General features: G+C 36.7%; 2 protein-coding genes across 3 annotated transcripts; both read right to left on the bottom strand.

The window, feature by feature from the left end:
* Positions 1-1,033: 1,033 nt before the first annotated feature.
* Positions 1,034-5,300, bottom strand: LOC113781496 (protein IQ-DOMAIN 14). Of its 2 annotated transcripts, none has more exons than XM_027327442.1 (4): positions 4,667-5,300; positions 2,622-2,825; positions 2,081-2,158; positions 1,034-1,969 (listed from the first exon to the last, which is right to left on the bottom strand). In XM_027327442.1, exons 1-4 carry the CDS (start codon positions 5,162-5,164, stop codon positions 1,226-1,228), a joined length of 1,524 nt encoding a protein of 507 aa, XP_027183243.1. In that variant the 5' UTR covers positions 5,165-5,300; the 3' UTR covers positions 1,034-1,225. The 2 variants fall into 2 exon arrangements, with proteins under 2 accessions (XP_027183243.1, XP_027183244.1); XM_027327443.1 differs by having other exon boundaries at positions 2,676-2,825.
* Positions 5,301-13,597: 8,297 nt separating this feature from the next.
* Positions 13,598-18,973, bottom strand: LOC113780887 (serine/threonine-protein kinase EDR1). The gene is made up of 14 exons (XM_027326668.1): positions 18,615-18,973; positions 17,139-17,535; positions 16,910-17,035; positions 16,045-16,597; positions 15,618-15,658; positions 15,458-15,526; positions 15,266-15,366; positions 15,024-15,102; positions 14,809-14,907; positions 14,670-14,738; positions 14,515-14,564; positions 14,020-14,101; positions 13,766-13,860; positions 13,598-13,670 (listed from the first exon to the last, which is right to left on the bottom strand). The coding sequence occupies exons 1-14, from the start codon at positions 18,971-18,973 to the stop codon at positions 13,598-13,600; spliced, it is 2,193 nt and encodes a 730-aa protein (XP_027182469.1).
* Positions 18,974-19,891: the final 918 nt, after the last annotated feature.

Genomic DNA, 19,891 nt, shown 5'->3' with positions numbered 1-19,891 from the left:
ATGATTGACGGATCGAAAAGAGAGAACATAAAAGGCCCGAAAAGAGATTCTTAAAATATTTTAAAAGATTAGGCAAATAGGTATTTTTTTTCACTTTTACGTGGCATTTGACTTGAGAGGTTGAATTATGCATAGCTCTCAAATGTCACAAGTCTGTTTTGCTTGCATTCTAAGAATTACGAAACTCCTTGGAGAATAAAAAGCCAAATGGGCCCTAAACCGATTTGGAACATCAATTTGCCAAAACGTATGTAAGTTTCAAAGATTCACTCTGGTCCCTAGTCTACTCGCAGTCTGATGTGCTGATGGCAGATAAAAGCTCCATCTCATTATTATATTATTAAAAATACAGATGACGGTGATATCGTCGTCGAGCATACTCCATAACAAAAAGGGCGAAAATGATGGGACGTCCCGAATCTGGATGGATCATTTGATCTTGTCTGCTACAGCAACATATTAAATGCATTTGGTTGAGGCAACAAAGAGCGTAACAAGACCGCCAACCAGCTTTTCCACCCCGTCAACTCATTAATTGTTATTTAATCACCATGCCCTTCTGGTTTGGCCTGTCCACGGGAGCCTGGAGCGGTGACCACACTGGCTTATTGTACCCACAGTTTTTCGCCGTGACAATTATCAGAAGGGAGCAGAGGAAACATAAAAGAACGGAACAGGGATTCCTTGAATACCTCGTCCAATCTTTTATGTACTTCTTGACGTAGTCAATCAATCAATCAAACGTAGTTTATCATTTTTCCTGTATAAAAAGGCTATCAGATTCCATAAGAGTCATTGAAATAAGACTAGTTTAGATTACATTCTGGCCTTTCATCACAAGTACATCTTATTTTTTTTTTTTTTTTTTTTTTCGACGGAGTGGGGTGTCCGGGTCAAGTCCGTAAAGGCGGCCCGACTAATCCCCACTCCGACCCGATCCAGCGCCCCAACCAGACCTAGCACGTTAGATGCACGGCGAACTGATATTGCTGCGGAGGTTCGACCCCAGGACCTAACGGTCCCGAGGAAGAGTAGTATCTTTGCTTGGTTGGAGCTATAATCACCATGATCTTTACTGTACCAGATCTGACTCTCGGTCAATATTTCATAAATTTTAAATAAGTTACAAAAGCGACCTAAGCTAGCCTTTTGTCAGCCAGTACCTCATACTAGAAAAAAAAAAAAAAAAAAAAAAAGGAAAGTGGCTAAAGTCAATAAGAGTACTCTAAAATCTATGCCACTGGCCTCCACTGAACCCAATGGCTTCTTCTCTAATGGGCATGCCAAGCCTGTCCAATCGTCCGGACCCTGGATAAGCTTTGCTGGTGAAGCTGGCATGCAATGCAGAAACCCTTTGAGGATTGCTGAATTTTGGTTCACCATAGCCATACATTGAAAACCTCTTAGTTGAGCTTGATCTCTCGTACTGAGGCCTTTGTTTAGGAGCACTTAGGGACCTTATCTTCGCCTTGGAAGATTGAGTGCAGGACATGTAGTTTGGATAGTAGCAGTCAGAGTAGCCACTTAAGCAGCTTCTTGAGCCATCACTTTTGGCTGGGGTAAAGGGTCCTCTCTTTGAACCGCCTTTAGATGAAGCTGAGTGAAGCAGTGGACTATTTGCAGCTGTGCAGAAAGGATCATCCTCGACATCGTGTGAGAACTTCAGAGGGCTCACGGATTGGACCTCGCAAGAAGATGGACTTGGGACCGTTTGATGAACTGTGGAGTCTTTTGATGTGGTGAAGCTATGACTACATTGGTCCGAGCCAATGCTGAGATGAGAAGAGTGAAAAAGGTTCCTAATTTTGTGCCTGGTTTGAGGCCTCGCAGTATCAATCTCGAGAACCTTGTCATTCGCCTCGTCACCTCTGAAGCCAGTTTTCGTAGATGATCCTTCGTGTTCCCATGACTTGATATCCATTCTGGAGTCCTGATAGCTTGAGATCTTCCAGTTTTTTAAGCTATTTCTCTGGTTCCAGTAGCATGAATGCAAAATTATCATCTTGACAAAGTACGCGTCAATGTATGATAGCTTAACACTAACAAGATAAAGGAAAAACAGGGAAGTTCCAGCTCGTACCCTGAACAGCAGATTTTCACCAAGTTTCATACTCTTGGCCCGTGATATACATTCAAATTTCTCAGGAGTTGCAGGGCCCTGCACATTGAATTTACTACCAATTAATAATAACAAAATGCGGTACCTCCACGTATTGTTGATCCAGAGTAAATGCAGTATTCCTGGCAGCTAAAATCATCTTTAAACAAGAAACGGTGGTTTCAGATACAAGAAAGTTTGGACATGGAAATTATTTCTTCCATTAACTCAGCTCATGAAAGAAGTGCGGATTAGGAACTTAATGTGGATATTAGAGCATTGTAAAAGATCAAGTATTGGCAGAAAAGTAGTTAAAAACAACCTACTTCTCCTATTGAAATCAAGGACTACTTTTACAACATGCTGCATATACAGAATCAGTGTAAAAAAGCAGGTCTAGAGTGGTGGAGTCGATTAACAGTCAAAAGTAGCACGTATGCGACCTTTGAGAACACTTCTTTTATGTATAAAAATAAAGAAAGAAAACTAGCACCATTGGATGGGAAAAGGAAATTTTGCTTACAGGGTAATGGATGTGATTAGCTTTGTGGGGCGATTCAAAGACTTGAGCACGGACCGTACTCGCCCGCGCTTGGACTCGCAACACTGCTCGCATTTGTGCCTGCACTTCTCTTAGTATGTCTGCAGTGTGCTTTCTCACAATATGACCTCGAACTAATGCTTGAAGCTTCACAAGTGCTCTCAGTGCTCGTAAAGCTCTTCTTGACTTCAAATACCCATCCAAGAAAAAGTTGATCAATAATGTCAGCCAAAGACCATATATTACTAACGCAAATAAACTCTGAAGTGCCACTTCTTGAGATTGACTTGCATCATGATTACTCAACAAGATGAAAGATTAGAAGCTTCACAGGGCAGAGACTTAAAAGCAAAAGTTTGACATTAAAAATAAAAATCGAAGAAGAAGAAGAAGGGAAAAAAAAAAAAAAAAAAAAAAAAAAGGAAAAAGGACATCTCAGGGGACACCAGTTTCCATGCAAAGAGAAGTGGTCCAAGAAACTGCAGATAGAAAGGACAACAGGATGACAAAGTATTAAGAGGTAAATCCAATCTCCCAACTTTTTATCCCAAAATAATCATCTTAGAGATGGAAGGGATACATCAGAACATTCAAACTATTTCAACTTTTTGGTAGTAGTTTGCAATTCATAACTCTGCAATAACAACAAGAAGGGACAGTTTTCATGCAGAACTTCACTTTTATGTACCAAGGAACATCAGCAAGTGGCAATAATATTAATTAGTCTGAACTGATTAATATAAGCTGAATCATCTGTGGTGCAGGTCCAAGTCAATTTTTGTTTCCACCCGCCCGATGACTAATGCAACTGATGATATATATATAATTCCTGGGCTCCAAAGTCTCAATCCATCTTGATCTAAATCTTGCTTTTATCACAACAGCTCATTAATTCAACTTGACTTTATAACATCCTCAATTCCCCCTTCCCTCACTAGAAAGTAAAAAAAGGACTGATGGGACTTGTAGAAATTAAAGCAAGTCATCAACCACCACAGCTTAAAAAAACTGCAACTGCAACTGCAGCACATTTCTGAATTGACCCCAAGTCAATTCAGATTCCAAGTTTTAACCTTCTGTCCATAATCAACAAAAATGCACAAGCAATTTCCATTCCCCAACCTCCCATACTCAGACAAGAGAATGCCCATCTCCACTAAAGGCCATCAGCTGAGACTACTGAAAAACATACAGATGAGCTTCAGATTTTGGGGAATAGTCACTATTACTTGCACAGTAGTGTCTAATGCTGACACAATAAAACGTAACAGTAGTGTCTACCCACAGTATGTAACTGACGTACAAGAAAAAAAAAAAAAAACACGGATCAGAGTAAAAAACAATCTGATTCGAATCTACCTCCCCTGCCCCAAAGGAAATAGGGATGAATAAGCCTTTAACCAACTACATTAATATCGCAAGTACACTTATTGGACCATGCCCAATTCCTCAGGCAAAAATGTACAAATTTGTGACCACCCCGTCCAAACTTATATCCATTAAAAAAAGGAAAAAACAAACAAACTGAATTGTTTTTGGTCCCAGAGTCCACATTCTACTTGTTAAAAAGAAAAAAATTCCACCATAACCCCACCCCCACCAAATCTTATATTTCTATATATTTATATTTAAAAATAAAATAAAATAAAATAAAACCAATCCAACGTAAATGAATTATTTAACACTAATTGACTTTTCGGCACAGAAGAAAACCAATTAGCTATATTTTAGTACTGCTAGAAGGGTATGTATATATATATTGCATAACTCCTAATGGCATTAGGCAAAACGACACCGCAAGACAACTCGGACCAGTCACTGAGAAGACGTTTTTTGACCCATTTGTTGTTAAGCTCCGACGTCGTCGTCCTCCCGAAGCTTTACTACAGGAACACGACGTCGGACTGATATACCAGAACGTCCCAGAAATGGTGTGCAGAAAGTCGCTTATGCCCTTGAACAATACGTAAATCAAACGCGAACAAATGGGTATACATGTAAATTTTGGAGCGAGAGACTTAACCAACCAGATACGCTCGAAAATGGGACTGAATTTTAACGGCTGCCCACTCTCCACGATTCCCATAGCCTGCGCCACTCTCGTCAACATGCGCCGGTGAAGAATCCCCCCTCGCAAACGACGTCGTCATTCTGGTTATGTTCGAAGCAGAAGCAGCTCTGCCGCTGCTTGTTAGCCTGACTACTTCAGCGGCGGCTTGGGCGGCAGCGACAGCAGCCTCAGCAACAGCCGCCGTGGCAGCAGCTACGGCAATAGCATGATTGCCGGAATCATCATTATCATCACTCGGCTGAGCCGGGCCGACAACGGCGCTGCTGCTTCGAGACTTGTTCTCCATGGGGATGGGGACGTTGCTGTCCTTTTCCCTGTAGGATTTGACAAAGCTCCATTTCTTCTTGGGCGGTGGCTTGGACGTGGCTGTGGTGGGAGCCTGAGAAGATGACGAAGAGGGGTCGGGTTTTTTCAGCCCGAGAAGTCCTCGGAGCCACCTTGAAGCCTTTTTCATCTTGGGATTTTGGTGTCAAGCAAACTAAGAAACCGCCCTGTTTGGATACATGTCGTGGGAGAGGGAAGTGGGTAGTGTGTGACTACTGTGTGTTCCGGACGAGGTATAGAACGAACGATATGAAGCTCGTTGAGTATTTTACTGCCACTGTTCTATAACTAAGGTAGCTCGATACGTGTTCCATTATTTATACTACTGGACACTATAAATTTGCGTGGGGCCCATCCTTGCAAATAACTCAACTTACAACGAAGAAATCAAAATTAAATTACTAATCCTTAATCAGGTAAACCTCAAAAGTCCGCAACTCTTGAGGCCACCGGGGAACTAATAACCTAACCCTTAACCCCCCTTTAAACTCAACTGTTAAAAGCTTATTTGGAACTTTGGCAAGAAGATTTTATTTTATTTTATTTTGGTAAATTGCAGTAACCCCCTTAACATTTGGTCCTAAAACATAACATTTATTTTTTAGCACCTCAACTCCTTACGTCAGTCTCTTTTTTTTTTTTTTTAAGACGGCAATAATAGTTAGTTTAGCCTACTCTTATTCCTATTTTAACCTTTCATTAATCAAAACCAATAATGTTTGGTCGTTATGAATTATTCAACTTTAGAAAATGCCCTTATTTTTACCTATTGAAACTTCTCGACGAAATTACCTTTGTCCTAATAAATTCCTTATTCTTATAAACTTTGTCATCTTTAAAGGAAAGACCCAACCCCTATAACTGGGATGTTATCTCCTTTTTTAAATGACAAATCTTTGGCTAAACACTAGGAAAAATTTCCCAAATTTTATTACCATTGAGTTTTTTGCATGAAATTGATTGATTTATTGTACAAACTCCTAGGGCATGTAAAGCTTTGAAGTGGTCGTATAAAAAAAAAATCTTGAAGTCAAAGGAGATTAGTAGCCACTGATTTGTTTGGTATTTTTAGCCACTAATTTGTCAAAATAAAATGACATGACAACCCATATATAGAGTTGGGGTTTTGCTTTAAAGAAGAGAAAGCAACGTCTTTATTTACAATAAGAACGAATTTACTAGGACAAGAGTAATTTTTTTAAAAAAAATCTAATAAGTAAATTAGGGGCATTTTCGAAAGTTCAGTAATTTGTAAACGGTTAAACATATTTCGCTTGACTCTCTGACTAATGGAAGATGACAAAGTGCTCAATAATTAACATTAGAGGGCAAGGGCAAAAAGATTTTGAGACCAAAAGTTAAGGACGGTACTGCTATTTATCCTTTTTTGTAATAAATGTATTATTTTTTTGTTACATGACTTTTTTGAGATAAATAATAATTAAAATATACCACTAAATTTCTTTTTTCCAATAATTGCTTATCCGACATTTTGTGCTAGTTTTAGAGTAAGCCGATTTTTGGTAATTCAAGTGTTCATCATTAGTCACTCAAACTAAAGAATTTCACTCAAACTTAAGGTTATAATTTTGTATGCATCCTTTGATGGTAGATCAACTTAGAAAAGTCAAATTACTATAGATTATCCAAATGTTAACTAAATTAGACATACATACAAGAAAATGATTAGAGTTTTTACAGAAAGATATATTATAACAATACGACGTATATAACGTAAAAAAGTGACTAAAAAATTGGTCAAAAGGGGAAAAAAATTCCCGAAAAATTCAACCATCCAAACTGGACTAAAACCCCAAGAAAATAATTAAGGGGACATGAAACAGTGGAGAGGTGGGGACTGAGGACTCGGAAAAGAAAAAAAAAATACTACGAAGTCAAATGTGAAAGCTCGAATTCTTGTAGATGTGCTGTATTAATTTATTACTCATGTGAAAGAATGATACTTGGGATTATCAATGGGTTATAGTATAAAATAGTGTGTTCAACTTCAACCAAAAAGTAGTACGTACGTAGGTGTTTGCAGATATATTCTACGGTTGGCAGAAATTATACCGGTTTGGTTCTTGGGAAAAGCTGAGATTGACCGATCGTTCCATCTTGGGAATTAGGAAGGTGATTGAAATTAGCAAGTCCAGAAGGTTATATTTTAACTTTTCGTTTCTTGAGGTTTTCAATAAACCATTGGAACCTAAATAACCATTTCTTGATCCCTAATGAACATCAATTTCTCACTGATTAAGAATGTGTCAAGTATCAACTCAAGGTGTCGTGGGTTTACCAACTCCGTTGTTATCGATAAATTTAGAAATTTTGCACTCAAAGATTTCATTATAATGGAGTGTCCCACCCATTACTATTTTACTAGTACAAGTTTGCCAAATATTTGCTTACATCATCATTACAATTTCCAACACACCCTTTTATCTTTATTACATTTTTATCTCACATACATCACATCACAAAAAATGCTACAGTAAAAATATCTCAAATAATTTACAATCCAAACAGATCCGCTAAAGTTACCTAAAGTTTTTGGCAATAATGGAACCTTTCCAGCCTCAGTTTTTCATTTTGTTTGATAAGAAAGATCATAAAATGAAATTTGTCATGATCAATTTGATGATCATGATTGCGCGTTTGATAAAATTAAAATCTGAAAATTAAAATTTGAAGTTTGAATCCATTAACTTATTGAATTGTTAAACATTAAATCAAATACATTTGAGCGTATATCACATTTAGTGATAAGTGAATAGTTTATCACTTATTTTCAGAGTAAGTTTTGTCTAGAAAATTCAGTATCATTTAATTAATTCAGTTATTTAATTTTTTATTATTAAACGCATCTAAATATATTAAAATTTGAATTCATTAAACTAAAATACTGAATTCCGATATCAAACAAGCATCATAACTCGAGTTGTTAATTGCTACAACACGTTGCCTTTTATCTTATGAAGTAAATTGTATCACTCTTATACTACTGTTAACATTCTGGATTTGGCGTAATACACGTGGTGAGACCTGAGAGATGATCCCCCCACCCCACCACCAGACAAAAAAAGAGGAGTAATTTGGTATCACGGATCATTCTCATAAACAAACGAAGAAGTTCACATCAACATCGTAAATTAGGAGCGACAAATTAAGGGAATCTTCAAATTACTGGGGTACACCCGCCGACAAAACTGTTCTTCTCACCCATGCAGCCTAGGACTCAGTTTGTACTTCCAATTCAATACACAGCCGTGATCTTCTTGCAATGTGGCCAAATACATTCGAATTTTTTGAACAAGGAGGACCTTTGATTTTCCTACTACTACAAAAATCCGATCCATGATTCTCCTGTCTCCAAATGGATATCTGCAGCTCATGTTCTTTTTTCTTTTTTCTTTTTTTTTTGGGAAAAAGGGTTGGCCTTGCATGGGAAGCTACATAGTATGCACTATTTGAAGTTCACAATTAATGATTAATTTGTTGATTTATAAACGTTTGAAGGAACAAAATTCACATCTCTCTTAAATTCACAATTCGATACATTAATAAGTTATGGTTTTAGTATTAAAACATGAATAAATTGTGAACATCTCTCTTGTAACGCACTTGCAAATGTTGCTACATGTATTATTGTCACGTCAGAAGACAAATGGATTTGCCCATAAAAGTAACTTTGGTTCGTACAAGTTTGGCTCAGACATGATCGCCACGTGAAAAGTTAACATGAATCATACATTTTGGTCTTTTACATAAAACCGTTGCCATGTCATAGAGACATCGATTTGGCTCGTACAAGTTTCAACTACGCTGTGTTAGTAAAATTTTGCTGTCTACAGTTCGATCTTTAACAATCCTCTTCCTGTTATATTATTAGCTTCAATTCGTCACAACGAAAGATTATAAAACTAGTGCTAGAGGTGATACAATTACCTTGATTGAAGATTCTTTTTTGAAAAGAAAATCAATAACTTTAGATCGCACAGTGAAATTAACAGTCCTAAGAATTAAGGGTGCTGTCGAGTCGAATCAATTTCGAGTAATATCTTATTGGAACTTGAACTTAAATTCGAAAGACATGAGTGCTACTCGAGTTCAAACATGTCAAGAACAATGTTAAGTCTGTATTGGCAATTTCTACGCGTGTATGTATACATGTATAATCATATTTGATATTTATTTTTTAATTAGCTAATGCAATACTCAATAAAAACTTGTGGAGTTCTCAAATATCACAGATTTTTAAACGCAAAATTGATTCAATAGTACTTTCGAGTAGTTCAAATTTAAATTTAAATTCGATCAAAACGAGTTTAAATCAAATTATCAACCGAGCAACTTGCAAGTTCGAATTGATAACAGATACGACCTCTCCATAAAAGTTACTAACCTTTTTATACAGTTAATGAAGCTTTTCCGCTGTGAACTTTTCAGCCAGAAACTTGGTGATCTTTTCAGCATGGAGTCTTCAAGTGGTAAAATTATTTCCCACTTTGATCGTCAATCATTTCTGTCAAGACTCCGACCAACCTCCTAAGTAGTGCCCACAGAGTCGTATATAGGCAGCCCCGTGCATAAATTTCTGTTGGATGCCAAGTGTGAAATGAAGAAATCATATCCGGTCAACAAAAGGAGACGTTCGCCGTCCAAATTCCACGTGCACGCTGTTCTCGATCTTGTTGGACAGCTAGTCGTTCAATGTCTGATCCCTTGAGAGCAATGTACTACTTTGGAACTAGACATGTAATCGAATCAAGCCAAGCACGAGTATCGCAATACTTGAATTTGATTCGATACTTGACTTTATTCGATAGTAAAAAGGTATTACTTGAGCTTGAATTCGACCGAGCAGCAAAGGTGGAGTTTGAACTCGAATTCGAAAAATGATTCGAAAACTCGAGACGATTCGATTATACTCGATTTTCTTGTCAGTATGATTAAACTCGAATACTTGACACGACTAAAAGAATAATTCTAGTAACTTATATAATTTTCAGCCTTAAAAGAGTAAAATTGTAACAACTAAATATATAATTTTTAATTAATTACTTTATACTCGATAGGATTCGACGAGTTATCGACCTTAAAAAAACAACAATACTCGAATTCGACTTGAATAATTATCGAGCTACTCGTACTCATCTCGCATTCGATCAAAATCAAGTGTGAGTCAAGCTTTTGAACGAACCCCTCGCAAGCAACTCGATTCAATAGCATCCCTATTTGAAACACGTATGATTCCACAAGAGAATAAGTGATCGAAGTTTAACTAGCTTTGTTTTTGAGCTATTAATGTAAGCTAGTAGGCGTAATAAATAGTATGACTCCGCAAATATATGTATATCCTTGAGAATGGTTTAACGATACTATGCAGGTAATAATTTGGACATCTCAATATTTGAAAAAAATTATTTAACGTTTCACATAAATCACATCTATAAAAGTGTTAAGAGTGTTGTAATATATAATAATCTTTTCAATTAATGAGTTGCGAGTATTCAAACACACTGGTTACATCAAAAATTTCTCCAATCCATTTTATTCACCAGAACTTTGGAATTTTTATAATTGGTGCCCCTGCTTCATTCGTTCTTCATTCATCTTTTGCCGAAGAAATCATGGGTGGACACTTGTTTACGCTTTAATTATGTGAAGCAGAAAATTCATGCTGCTTGATCGCCTTCTTCTAATTCATTTAAATTTATAGTTTTTTCCTTATTCAGAAACAACTTGTTCAAATCCCTCCTCAATAGTAGCATTTAGACAAGTTTCTTATCTAGGTCCATCAATTATGATTATACTAAAAAATCCCCTAATAATGCTTAAGTTGGTAGCCTAGTTTTCTCGGTAAGATCCGTGGTTAACTTGCATGTGTTTGGATAATTGATTATCTTAAAAGAATTTAGAATAATACAACTATATTTTTACTTTTTATGATATTATGTATATAAAATAAAAAAATAATTTAAAAAATATATGACTAAATTTTTTTTAAAAAATAATCAACCATCCAAACGACAAACTAACTAGTACTAAACTAGTCGCCTCGTCCATTCAGAGTTAGACGCTAGCTCAGAACTACAAACTAGTACTACGTCACTATCCTATTTGCGGATTCGGGGGCTGGAACGGCTGTCAGAGCAATCGTTCCGGAAGGTGTAATACCATTTACACACGGTGTAACATCATCTGTATAAGGCGTAACAATAGAACAACAGCGAGTAACACTAGAACAACATTTTTATAGATCCCGCACGACGTGAAAATCGAGTTACAAGGAGTAATCTGAGTCGCACAAATTTTTTTGACCTAATCATACCCGTAAACCTTTTGGAACGATTGTCAGAGACAGCCGTTCCAGCCCCTCCTCCCCTATTTGCATGGTAATTATAGGAATGCTACTAGTAATAAATTGCCATATTGTCATATATGAGATTTTTTCTTTCGTTTTTTTTTTGTTCTCAATCCACAGGTGGGAAATTGAACTGCGATGGGGCTTTGCTTGTTCAAGTTGTACGGGAAATGGCTAATGTCTTGAATGAGACGTCCCATCTGCCCCTTTGAGACTATAAAAATTTCTGACGCACCAAAGCTGACCTCTTTTTTGTATGGTGCTCGATTGTTACGGGGATGCTGCCTACCCTATGATGTCCTTCACGAAAGACTAATCGGCGGTGAAGGTACAGAGACGCCAGATTGCCTGATTCAGAAATTGCATTAACACTTAATAGCAAGATTTTCTACTCTCTTTTGTCGTCTGTCTCATTTCTGGCCCCTGTAGCCCGTAGGCTGGCTGGCCATTTGATTGACCTTTTGAGATCTGATTTTTTGGCAAGGTTCTTGCCTAAAATGTTGAGAATGTCCCACCCCAATTCTAACTTTTGGTGAATTTCTTGGAATAATCTAGTAATGAGGAGTAACCCTTTAAGAATTGTTTTTTAAAAAGTGCTACAGAGTATTATAAAGCAAACTTTTGGGCCAGGATGTTAAGCTATTAAAGTCAATGAAACTGCAGACACGGTTTGACAAGTAAATTTTTTGGATATTTATCTAAAATTTTACTGTAATTTACTGTAGAAGTTTTTAAATTTTTTTTTGAAGTGTGTAAATTTTTAAATATTTTAAAGTGTATATAGTTTAAAAATTTTGATAAATTTTTTGAAATTACTGTAGTTAAAATTTTTAAAAAATTTGTAGTTGACAAACTTGATAAAAAACTCAAGGACCAAACAGGGCCTACATCATGAATAAAAATTGAAGACCTAGTATATTAACAAAGTACAAAGGAATAGTCCAAATTGGAGGGTCAATGCAAAAATGATCGAAGAGTTTAAAATTGAGGTTTTTTTCTGTTCAATGCAGATATGACCAAGTAAACAATATATATTTTCGCAATTCAATGATATAAAATATTAGAGAATTTGACACTAAATGAGCCTTGAAATAATCGAAAATGATCATGATATGCTAAGCTGTGTCGCGAAAATTTAAATGAAATCCTTGTCGATTTGATATCTTCACACTCCAAGAAATACAATTCTTTTGTATAAGTTTGAAAATTTTGATAAAGGAATCATAAAATGGTGGTAAAATAACATTTTTTGTTATTTCAAAGATTCACAAAAAATCGTGTCCAAATTTGGAATCTATGCAAAATACAAAATCCAAAAGTGTAATTTCATCTAAATTTGACAATATAGATTAGTGATCAACTATTATTTAATAACAGTTCACCTACAATCAAAATAGTTATCGTGATAAACAGGCATAATTGAATGGAGAAGACGATTGATGCTATGTTGTTTTGAGGTAGACTCGGTTAAAAATGACGATTAAAATAAAGAAAAGGGTTAATATATACATTTACAGAAGTTAAAAAATTTAAAAGTACATACATAATAGTTGAAGGCTTTAAAGTGTACAAATTCAATAGTTCGAGAGTCAACTGGTTTTTTTCACCCTAAAAGGGTAGTAACTCTTTAGTATTAGTATTAGTTTGATTTAAGGTGGTATTTCATGGTAGGTCAAAATTGAGGTTTTGCTCATGCAAAAGCCATGGGAATGTAGCTTGAACTGTATAGAAATAATTTTTTGAGTTTCCTAACTTCGCTTTGTCTTTTCTTTGAAAGAAAAGAATTCATAACCTCATAATATACAATGACCACAATTTTACATGCATCTTTCCATTCCACTAGATGCTGGTGTCGCATACAAACCAAATGAAAGGGGGAGTCAATGAAATCAAAAAGTCATTAACTGTAATGAAGTCCTTCAAACTCTCATGCAACTCTTTGTTAAGGCTACTATTTTATCTCTTTGATTTCCATTTTCCAAAAGCCTTTTTCATCTTTCCTTGACACGAAAACAAAAGGAGGGAAAGGAGAAAGATGGGAACTCTCGATCAACAAATATGTTGTGTGAACTTAAAGGACTTGTACACCATATTATTGGTTAAGTCTGGCGATAGTTTTAGTTCCTCCACACTTTTGGAAGACTTGCATTTGTATTGCTACTACTATTATACACGAGCGCGAGCCCTGCAGCAGCTTTAAAGCCCAGTTTGAATTAAATCTGTTATTTTCTGGATAATATCTTGAAATGATGGACGGTTTTCCGGTTTGCTGCATCAGTTCACGAGTTAGCATAATATGAGAGCTATGTTCATTTCCATGATTTAACCACAAAAGTGAAGGACACCACAGAATGAAGAGAAAACCTGTGCCAGCAGTCATGGATGATGGATGAAATTTCGGGATCAAGGTTTACTGGAAGGTCCAGTCTGCGGTCCATGAAGCCGACAATTCCGACAACCTGTTAAGTGAAAAGACAAGTACTAATGAATTGAATCAACTCGAGAGAAACTGCAGATATCATTTCTTTTGTTTATTGTCTAACATCTGCTTCTTCAGACTAAGACTTGCCAAAAAACAAGCACTCGCAATTGAGAAATAAACTTTGTCCAACATCTACCTGCAACGAGTTCAGGTTCTTCCATGGTATGGATTCAGTCATCAGTTCCCACAGTATGACTCCAAAACTGTAGATATCTGACCTGTCACATTATTAAAACAACGGGAAAATAAGTCAGTTGCCAAACCTCCTTAACATCATGTGCCTAAGATAAAATGAATTGCTTTAAAAGCTTCTTAACTTCACCAACTATGTTCTGCATTAGTTTCTCAAATGTTTAAATTAACCCCATACAAAAAGCAAAAGAAGGAAGGAACTCTTATGAACCATAAGAGATGGTAATATTAGTCCAGTATGATCAACTTCTCAATACTGGGACAGCCTAGTTCTCTCTTTTGATTCTTTTCCCCCCTCATCCTGCTGTTAGATGATACAGAGAATAGACCATAAAGATTAGGAATCGCTAGTGGCAAAAGCATGACAAATAATCACAACAGATAAAAAATTGCAGTTTTTTAATGTCGAGTACTGAAAAGTCTTATAATTTGAAATTACTTTTCCGTTGAAGGTTCACTTCGAAGGATTTCGGGAGCCATCCACTGAGGCTGCAGCAGCAACAACAGTTTAAGTGTAGATAAAAAAATTACCTTACAGATAGAATGATCGAGGTATACAAAAGAACAAAAAGGAAATAATATGAGGATATCTACCGTTCCTTTCCCAGAGTTGTTTGTTAAGAAGGTCGCATTCTTCAATTTTGACAGGCCAAAGTCTCCAACCTGTCAAAACGAAACTCTAATCATTTTTTCAATAAACATATAAATCGCAGGCTAAATCAGGTAACAGTACCTTGACATTCCAGCTCTTATCGACAAGCAGGTTTGAAGATTTGAGATCTCTATGTACGATTGGTGGGTTTCTGTGATGCAAATAGTTCATACCTCTTGCCTGCAGCCAAAGGAGAAATATACAATTACAAATTTCAGAAGAATTTTAATGAGGTTACATATCCCAAGGATTAAAAGTAAATGGAGGAAACTGGAAAATTTTAAGCAGAAACCAACCACATCAAGAGCCATCCTCAGACGACGTCTGATGTCTAATTGCTGATTACTTTTGTGTAGTGCTTTAAAGAGACTTCCCCTGGTAAGAGACCATAGTCAATGTGCCAGACAAGATAGTAGCACCAGTTTGCCAATGGAACAGACACATTGATTCAAGCATTGGAAAATAGAGCTCTACTACTGATAGACATTTTCTGCTGAAGGTCAATAGAGTTGCAATTTCACAGAAGACTACCAGATACCTTGGCAAATATTCTGTTACCAGAGCCAGTTTTTCTTGTGAGCATACTGCCCCCATGAACAACAGCACATTTGGATGTCTCAGTGTCCTCATTATATAAAGCTGAAGTGCATGTTGGAGATTGAATTAAGGAACATTTTCTTTCCAGAACAAAAATTACAACAGTCATGGACATACTGCCTGCATCAAATACCTCTTGAGTGTAACTGAGTAGAGTCTGGTCATTGTATTCATTCCCGAAATAAACCTTAACTGCAACATCCTAAGAAAGGAAAAAGGCATGCAGAGAACCATCATGTCAACCTGATGAGAAGTCAATCACAGTTAGGAACTCTTAGAGTTGGAAGACATACTGATCCATTCCAGATTCCACGATACACAACAGCGAATGAACCTAAACGAGAAAAAGGACTCTAGTCAACCATGAGCAGACCAACGATATATGGTATCTGAGTTATTCGGGAAAAATCAGGTAACATGATGGATGTTTGGCAATTTTTTTCATGTGAACTAAGGAGAAAACTCGTGTTTTATGTGAGTGAAGGATTCAGATATCTATGATCCAAAACTGAATCAGTTGGACTTCATAGCAGTGAGGATCTTTTTGGTATGTACCAGATTTCCCCTCATCAAGCACGTCCAAAGATGGAACATTTTGTGCAATCTTTAGTTCAAATTTCATCATCAAATACTGTCCACTAGCCAAACATGGCCAACTTGTGGTCATTAAGGCAGAGAACATCTTCAATTTTTTGCAGAAGCAATATCCTATAAGTTTACCTTGGCCAATTTGCTCTCGTAATTGCAGGTCTTCCCAATGGATTTCACAATGTACAATCAAGTTTGATTCATCATCACCTTTGCTTGATGGACTACCAATGCTGCTTCCACTATCCTCCCTTGAGTTCGGGAACCGTTGAATATCTGGTTGAGGTTGTAGTGTATCCTCAATCTCCATTTCCAAATTCTGCCCATTTGTATTCAAGTCTTGCAAGTCTGACGTCTGCAACTGTTCTGAAACTCGGACAGGTGCAGTTATAGGATACAAGTCCTCTGTCAAATCATCAGATATTGTTAGTGATCTTCTCGACAATCCTTTTGCTGCAGAAGAGACACCTTTTATAACATGTTCTTCATTGTGATTCACATCATCAACAATACCGTTATGTGAGCTAGTTGCTTGTGTTGCTTGTGGTGCTCCAGGTGAAGATGACTCGACCAATACTTTGCTGCATGACATACCATTCAAGCTGTTACATTGGACAACTGCATCTTTGTTCTTATTAAGATTGGCAATACCCCCAATGTGAAGCTTCGCTAATACCTTTTCGGCCTACAGACATAAGGAAGTTGTTCATTATATAAATGATGCTTCAAATGAATCCCCACTGAAAAAGTACCAAAGAATGGAACAATTTGATATTTACTACAATTACATGAGGGAAGGAGATAATACAAGTTTTAATGGCTGAGGAAATCCACTTGTGGATTCTTCGCTTTCAAAGCCATCTCCATCAATTTTATTCTTCGCATTGGGAGACTTACAATTAACTTGCGGTCTTGTTGCCTATAAAATTGATGTTAGCTCATAACTCTTCCTTCACGCCAGATTGAAGAAAAGTTTGCAAGTTGAATCAAATCTTACTGGTGCTCTAGGTGGCCTCTCAGATTTTAGATATGCATTGTCCAGTTCATTTTGCTCCTTTTCCCTAATATTGGAACTTCCATCAGATCCACTGTCTTCATGCTTCCGCAATAATACTTTTGAGGCCTGTTTAATGCAGTGAAACTAGTAAATTATAATGTATTCAACCAAAACAAAACAAGTGGGAGGAGCAGAAAAGAAACTTAATGCCATAACAAAGAATAAGCACCAGATTGGAAACAGATGATGCAATCTGTGGTTGTGCACGCAACTGGATTCTTTTCTGATTTATTCCTCGTCCTCTAGATTTACCATCAGTAGGGTCTTGGCCTACTCTTGTATTTTCTAAATGTAGATTATTAAAGACAGCTGCATCACTTGAAACAGTGATGGTGCCAACAAGCTCGCCATCCTCATACAGCAGGCTTTTCGTAACTATTGCCACAAAGATCTGGCCTGATCTCTTCTTGAAAGGAAACTGACCTGCCCAAGACCGTCCAAAGCTCAACCTGTCCATGATTTTCCGCGCCAATGCATGACGCTTTTCATCAATGATCAGCACTGCATCTCTTTGTCCCAATACCTCGTAGTCTTTGTATCCAAAGAGCTTTTCAGCAGATGAATTCCTGCAAGGGAGAATTTTTTTCCCTTATAGAACATAAGCAAGCAAAAATAGAAGAACATGCAGATTACATCATCCGGACAAAACTAACTACAGCAATTAATCCAACGGAATGCCAAGCATCTGCTCTCTTTATATCACAGTGCTGCCTCATTAATCCTCCAATACAAGCCTTAGGCTTGGCCAAATGAAGTACGAGTCATAGGGAAATGTGATTAGCACCCGTAACTCCAATGCTTGAGGCTGAGATACAATATGTCATTTTATAGCAATAGAACCTTGTACTAGCATCCTTAAAATACTACTACTACGTGCATTTGGATGAGATAACAAGTATCTATATATCTAAAAGGAGACTACTGCTAAAATCTTAATGGCTATCAATATTTGTGCTAAAAATTATCCAGTTCCTATCTTCCAATCTTTCACAAACTCAGTAATTAATGTTCATCTAGCTTGCCTCTCAATTACTTTATCCAGCAGATTCTTCTTTAATTTCTCAAGATCTAGTCTGCTACATCAATAGAAAAATATACAGCATGGAGCAATCATAAACATAACTAGATTTATCAAGTCCACGCTCCAGTTATTGTATTCTCAGTCTCGACCGCTAGCGCATTATTCGAATAGAGAATCAAGAGCGCAGGACAGCATGTAAAGTTAGAGTAGACTACAAATCAAAACTGATCTGAGCTCTCAAGTCTACCTAGTATTCATTAAGTTACAAAGGTCTATTGGAATTAAATTAAGAAACCTAGTGCTACAAGATTTCAAATGCCTAAGATATATAGAACCCAACATCTCAACAAAGGCTTCAAGAAAAACTTAAAAAACTAAATTAAGTGCCTGTACGCAAGCAACAAACTTATTTCACATCCCATATCAGAACATATATAGCTGCCAGATCAACAAGGTAAACAACAAAAAAAATTCAATAAAGAAAGAATCAAGGACAAAGAGGGACGAGAGAAAATGCTCGACCAATGCATGACTAAATAAAGAAAAAGTCATATTAACAACAAAATTAGTAACTCCATAACGATATCTAGTTACTGAACTAAAATCTTATAAGTAATTAGTCACCAGTAAATGATCTCTTCAGAGCCAGCTCGACTGATATGAACTGCATGACCCATGCACTCTAACACGTTCTTGTACGGACTCCCTGAATAGTAAGCTCCATGAATATAGCTAGCCCAGCTGGAATCTTCCCCCGCCAACTCACCTGACGAATCTTCTTGCATATTCATAACTTCTTCCACCGAGTTTCTCACTCGTGCAACTCTACTACTTGTACTTCCAAATCCACCGGCAATGCTCTTTTCTTGCAGGAGAATATTGAACTGTTCTTTGAGTTTCTCGTGGCTGGCTTGGAGACTATGAAACCGATCCATCAGAACAGCGTAGATATCAGACTCGTGTGACTGGCTTCCGTCGTCCATTGTGGCCGTAGGCGGAGAAGGTTTGGTGGAGTAAGGACCAAGCAGCGTTGCGCAAGTGGTTTGTGTATGGCCAATGGCGAAGGCTTTTCTTAATTAGTGTTTGAAGTTTGAATACTAACACTACTATTTTATTCTGCATTTTGATTTGGTTGCTGCCACGTATCACTTGCCGGCAAAAGGATGCTATCAGATGATAGCAGTTGTTATTTGCTATTTTAACCCTCTCGAAGGGTAAAATAGGAAATAAATCATATTTCTTGTTATTTAATCTTCACTAGAATATAAATGAATGTACGTCTTGTGATATATATTTTCGTTTTGTGATAAAATATTTTATTTGTGTTTCGGACAAGATATCTTCCAAGAATTGTTCTACTTTTGCCCTTTATTCATGGAAATATTGCAGGGTTGGGAATGGCTCTCTTGCGTATGGACAAAGCTGCTCACGCATTATTAAAGTTTATTAAGGTTACGTACACTCGACCAATAATTTAATTGTTTCACAACTCCAAGGTGGCAATACTGGTCAAGATCTAGTGCTGATTAATTTTTCTTGTAAAAAAAAAAAAAAGGAAAGAAAGAAAACATGGTATTGAAAAACAGTAATAGGATGATGTATAAACTCCTTATAATCAAACAAATGCATATAAGATTGAATATTTAACTCAATAATCTTGTCATTAAATTATTGGAATGGGCATATAAGTGAACTCATGCACCATTCAAAGTTATTGGTTTGAGAATAAAATTTGGCAAATGATATTAACATTCTAAAACAAGCTCCAAGAATTCCATTCTTATTCACTATTATTAAAAATGACAAAAAGAAAAAAAAAAACTATGACATTGGTTAAACTTGTATAGCTCAACTTAAAAAGCAATGAACAATTCCAAATTATGAAGGCAAACACTTTACTC

This window comes from Coffea eugenioides, chromosome 8 (assembly GCF_003713205.1).
Source record: "Coffea eugenioides isolate CCC68of chromosome 8, Ceug_1.0, whole genome shotgun sequence".
NCBI classification, from domain to species: domain Eukaryota; kingdom Viridiplantae; phylum Streptophyta; class Magnoliopsida; order Gentianales; family Rubiaceae; genus Coffea; species Coffea eugenioides.
This window is presented reverse-complemented; position numbering and strand designations above follow the sequence as displayed.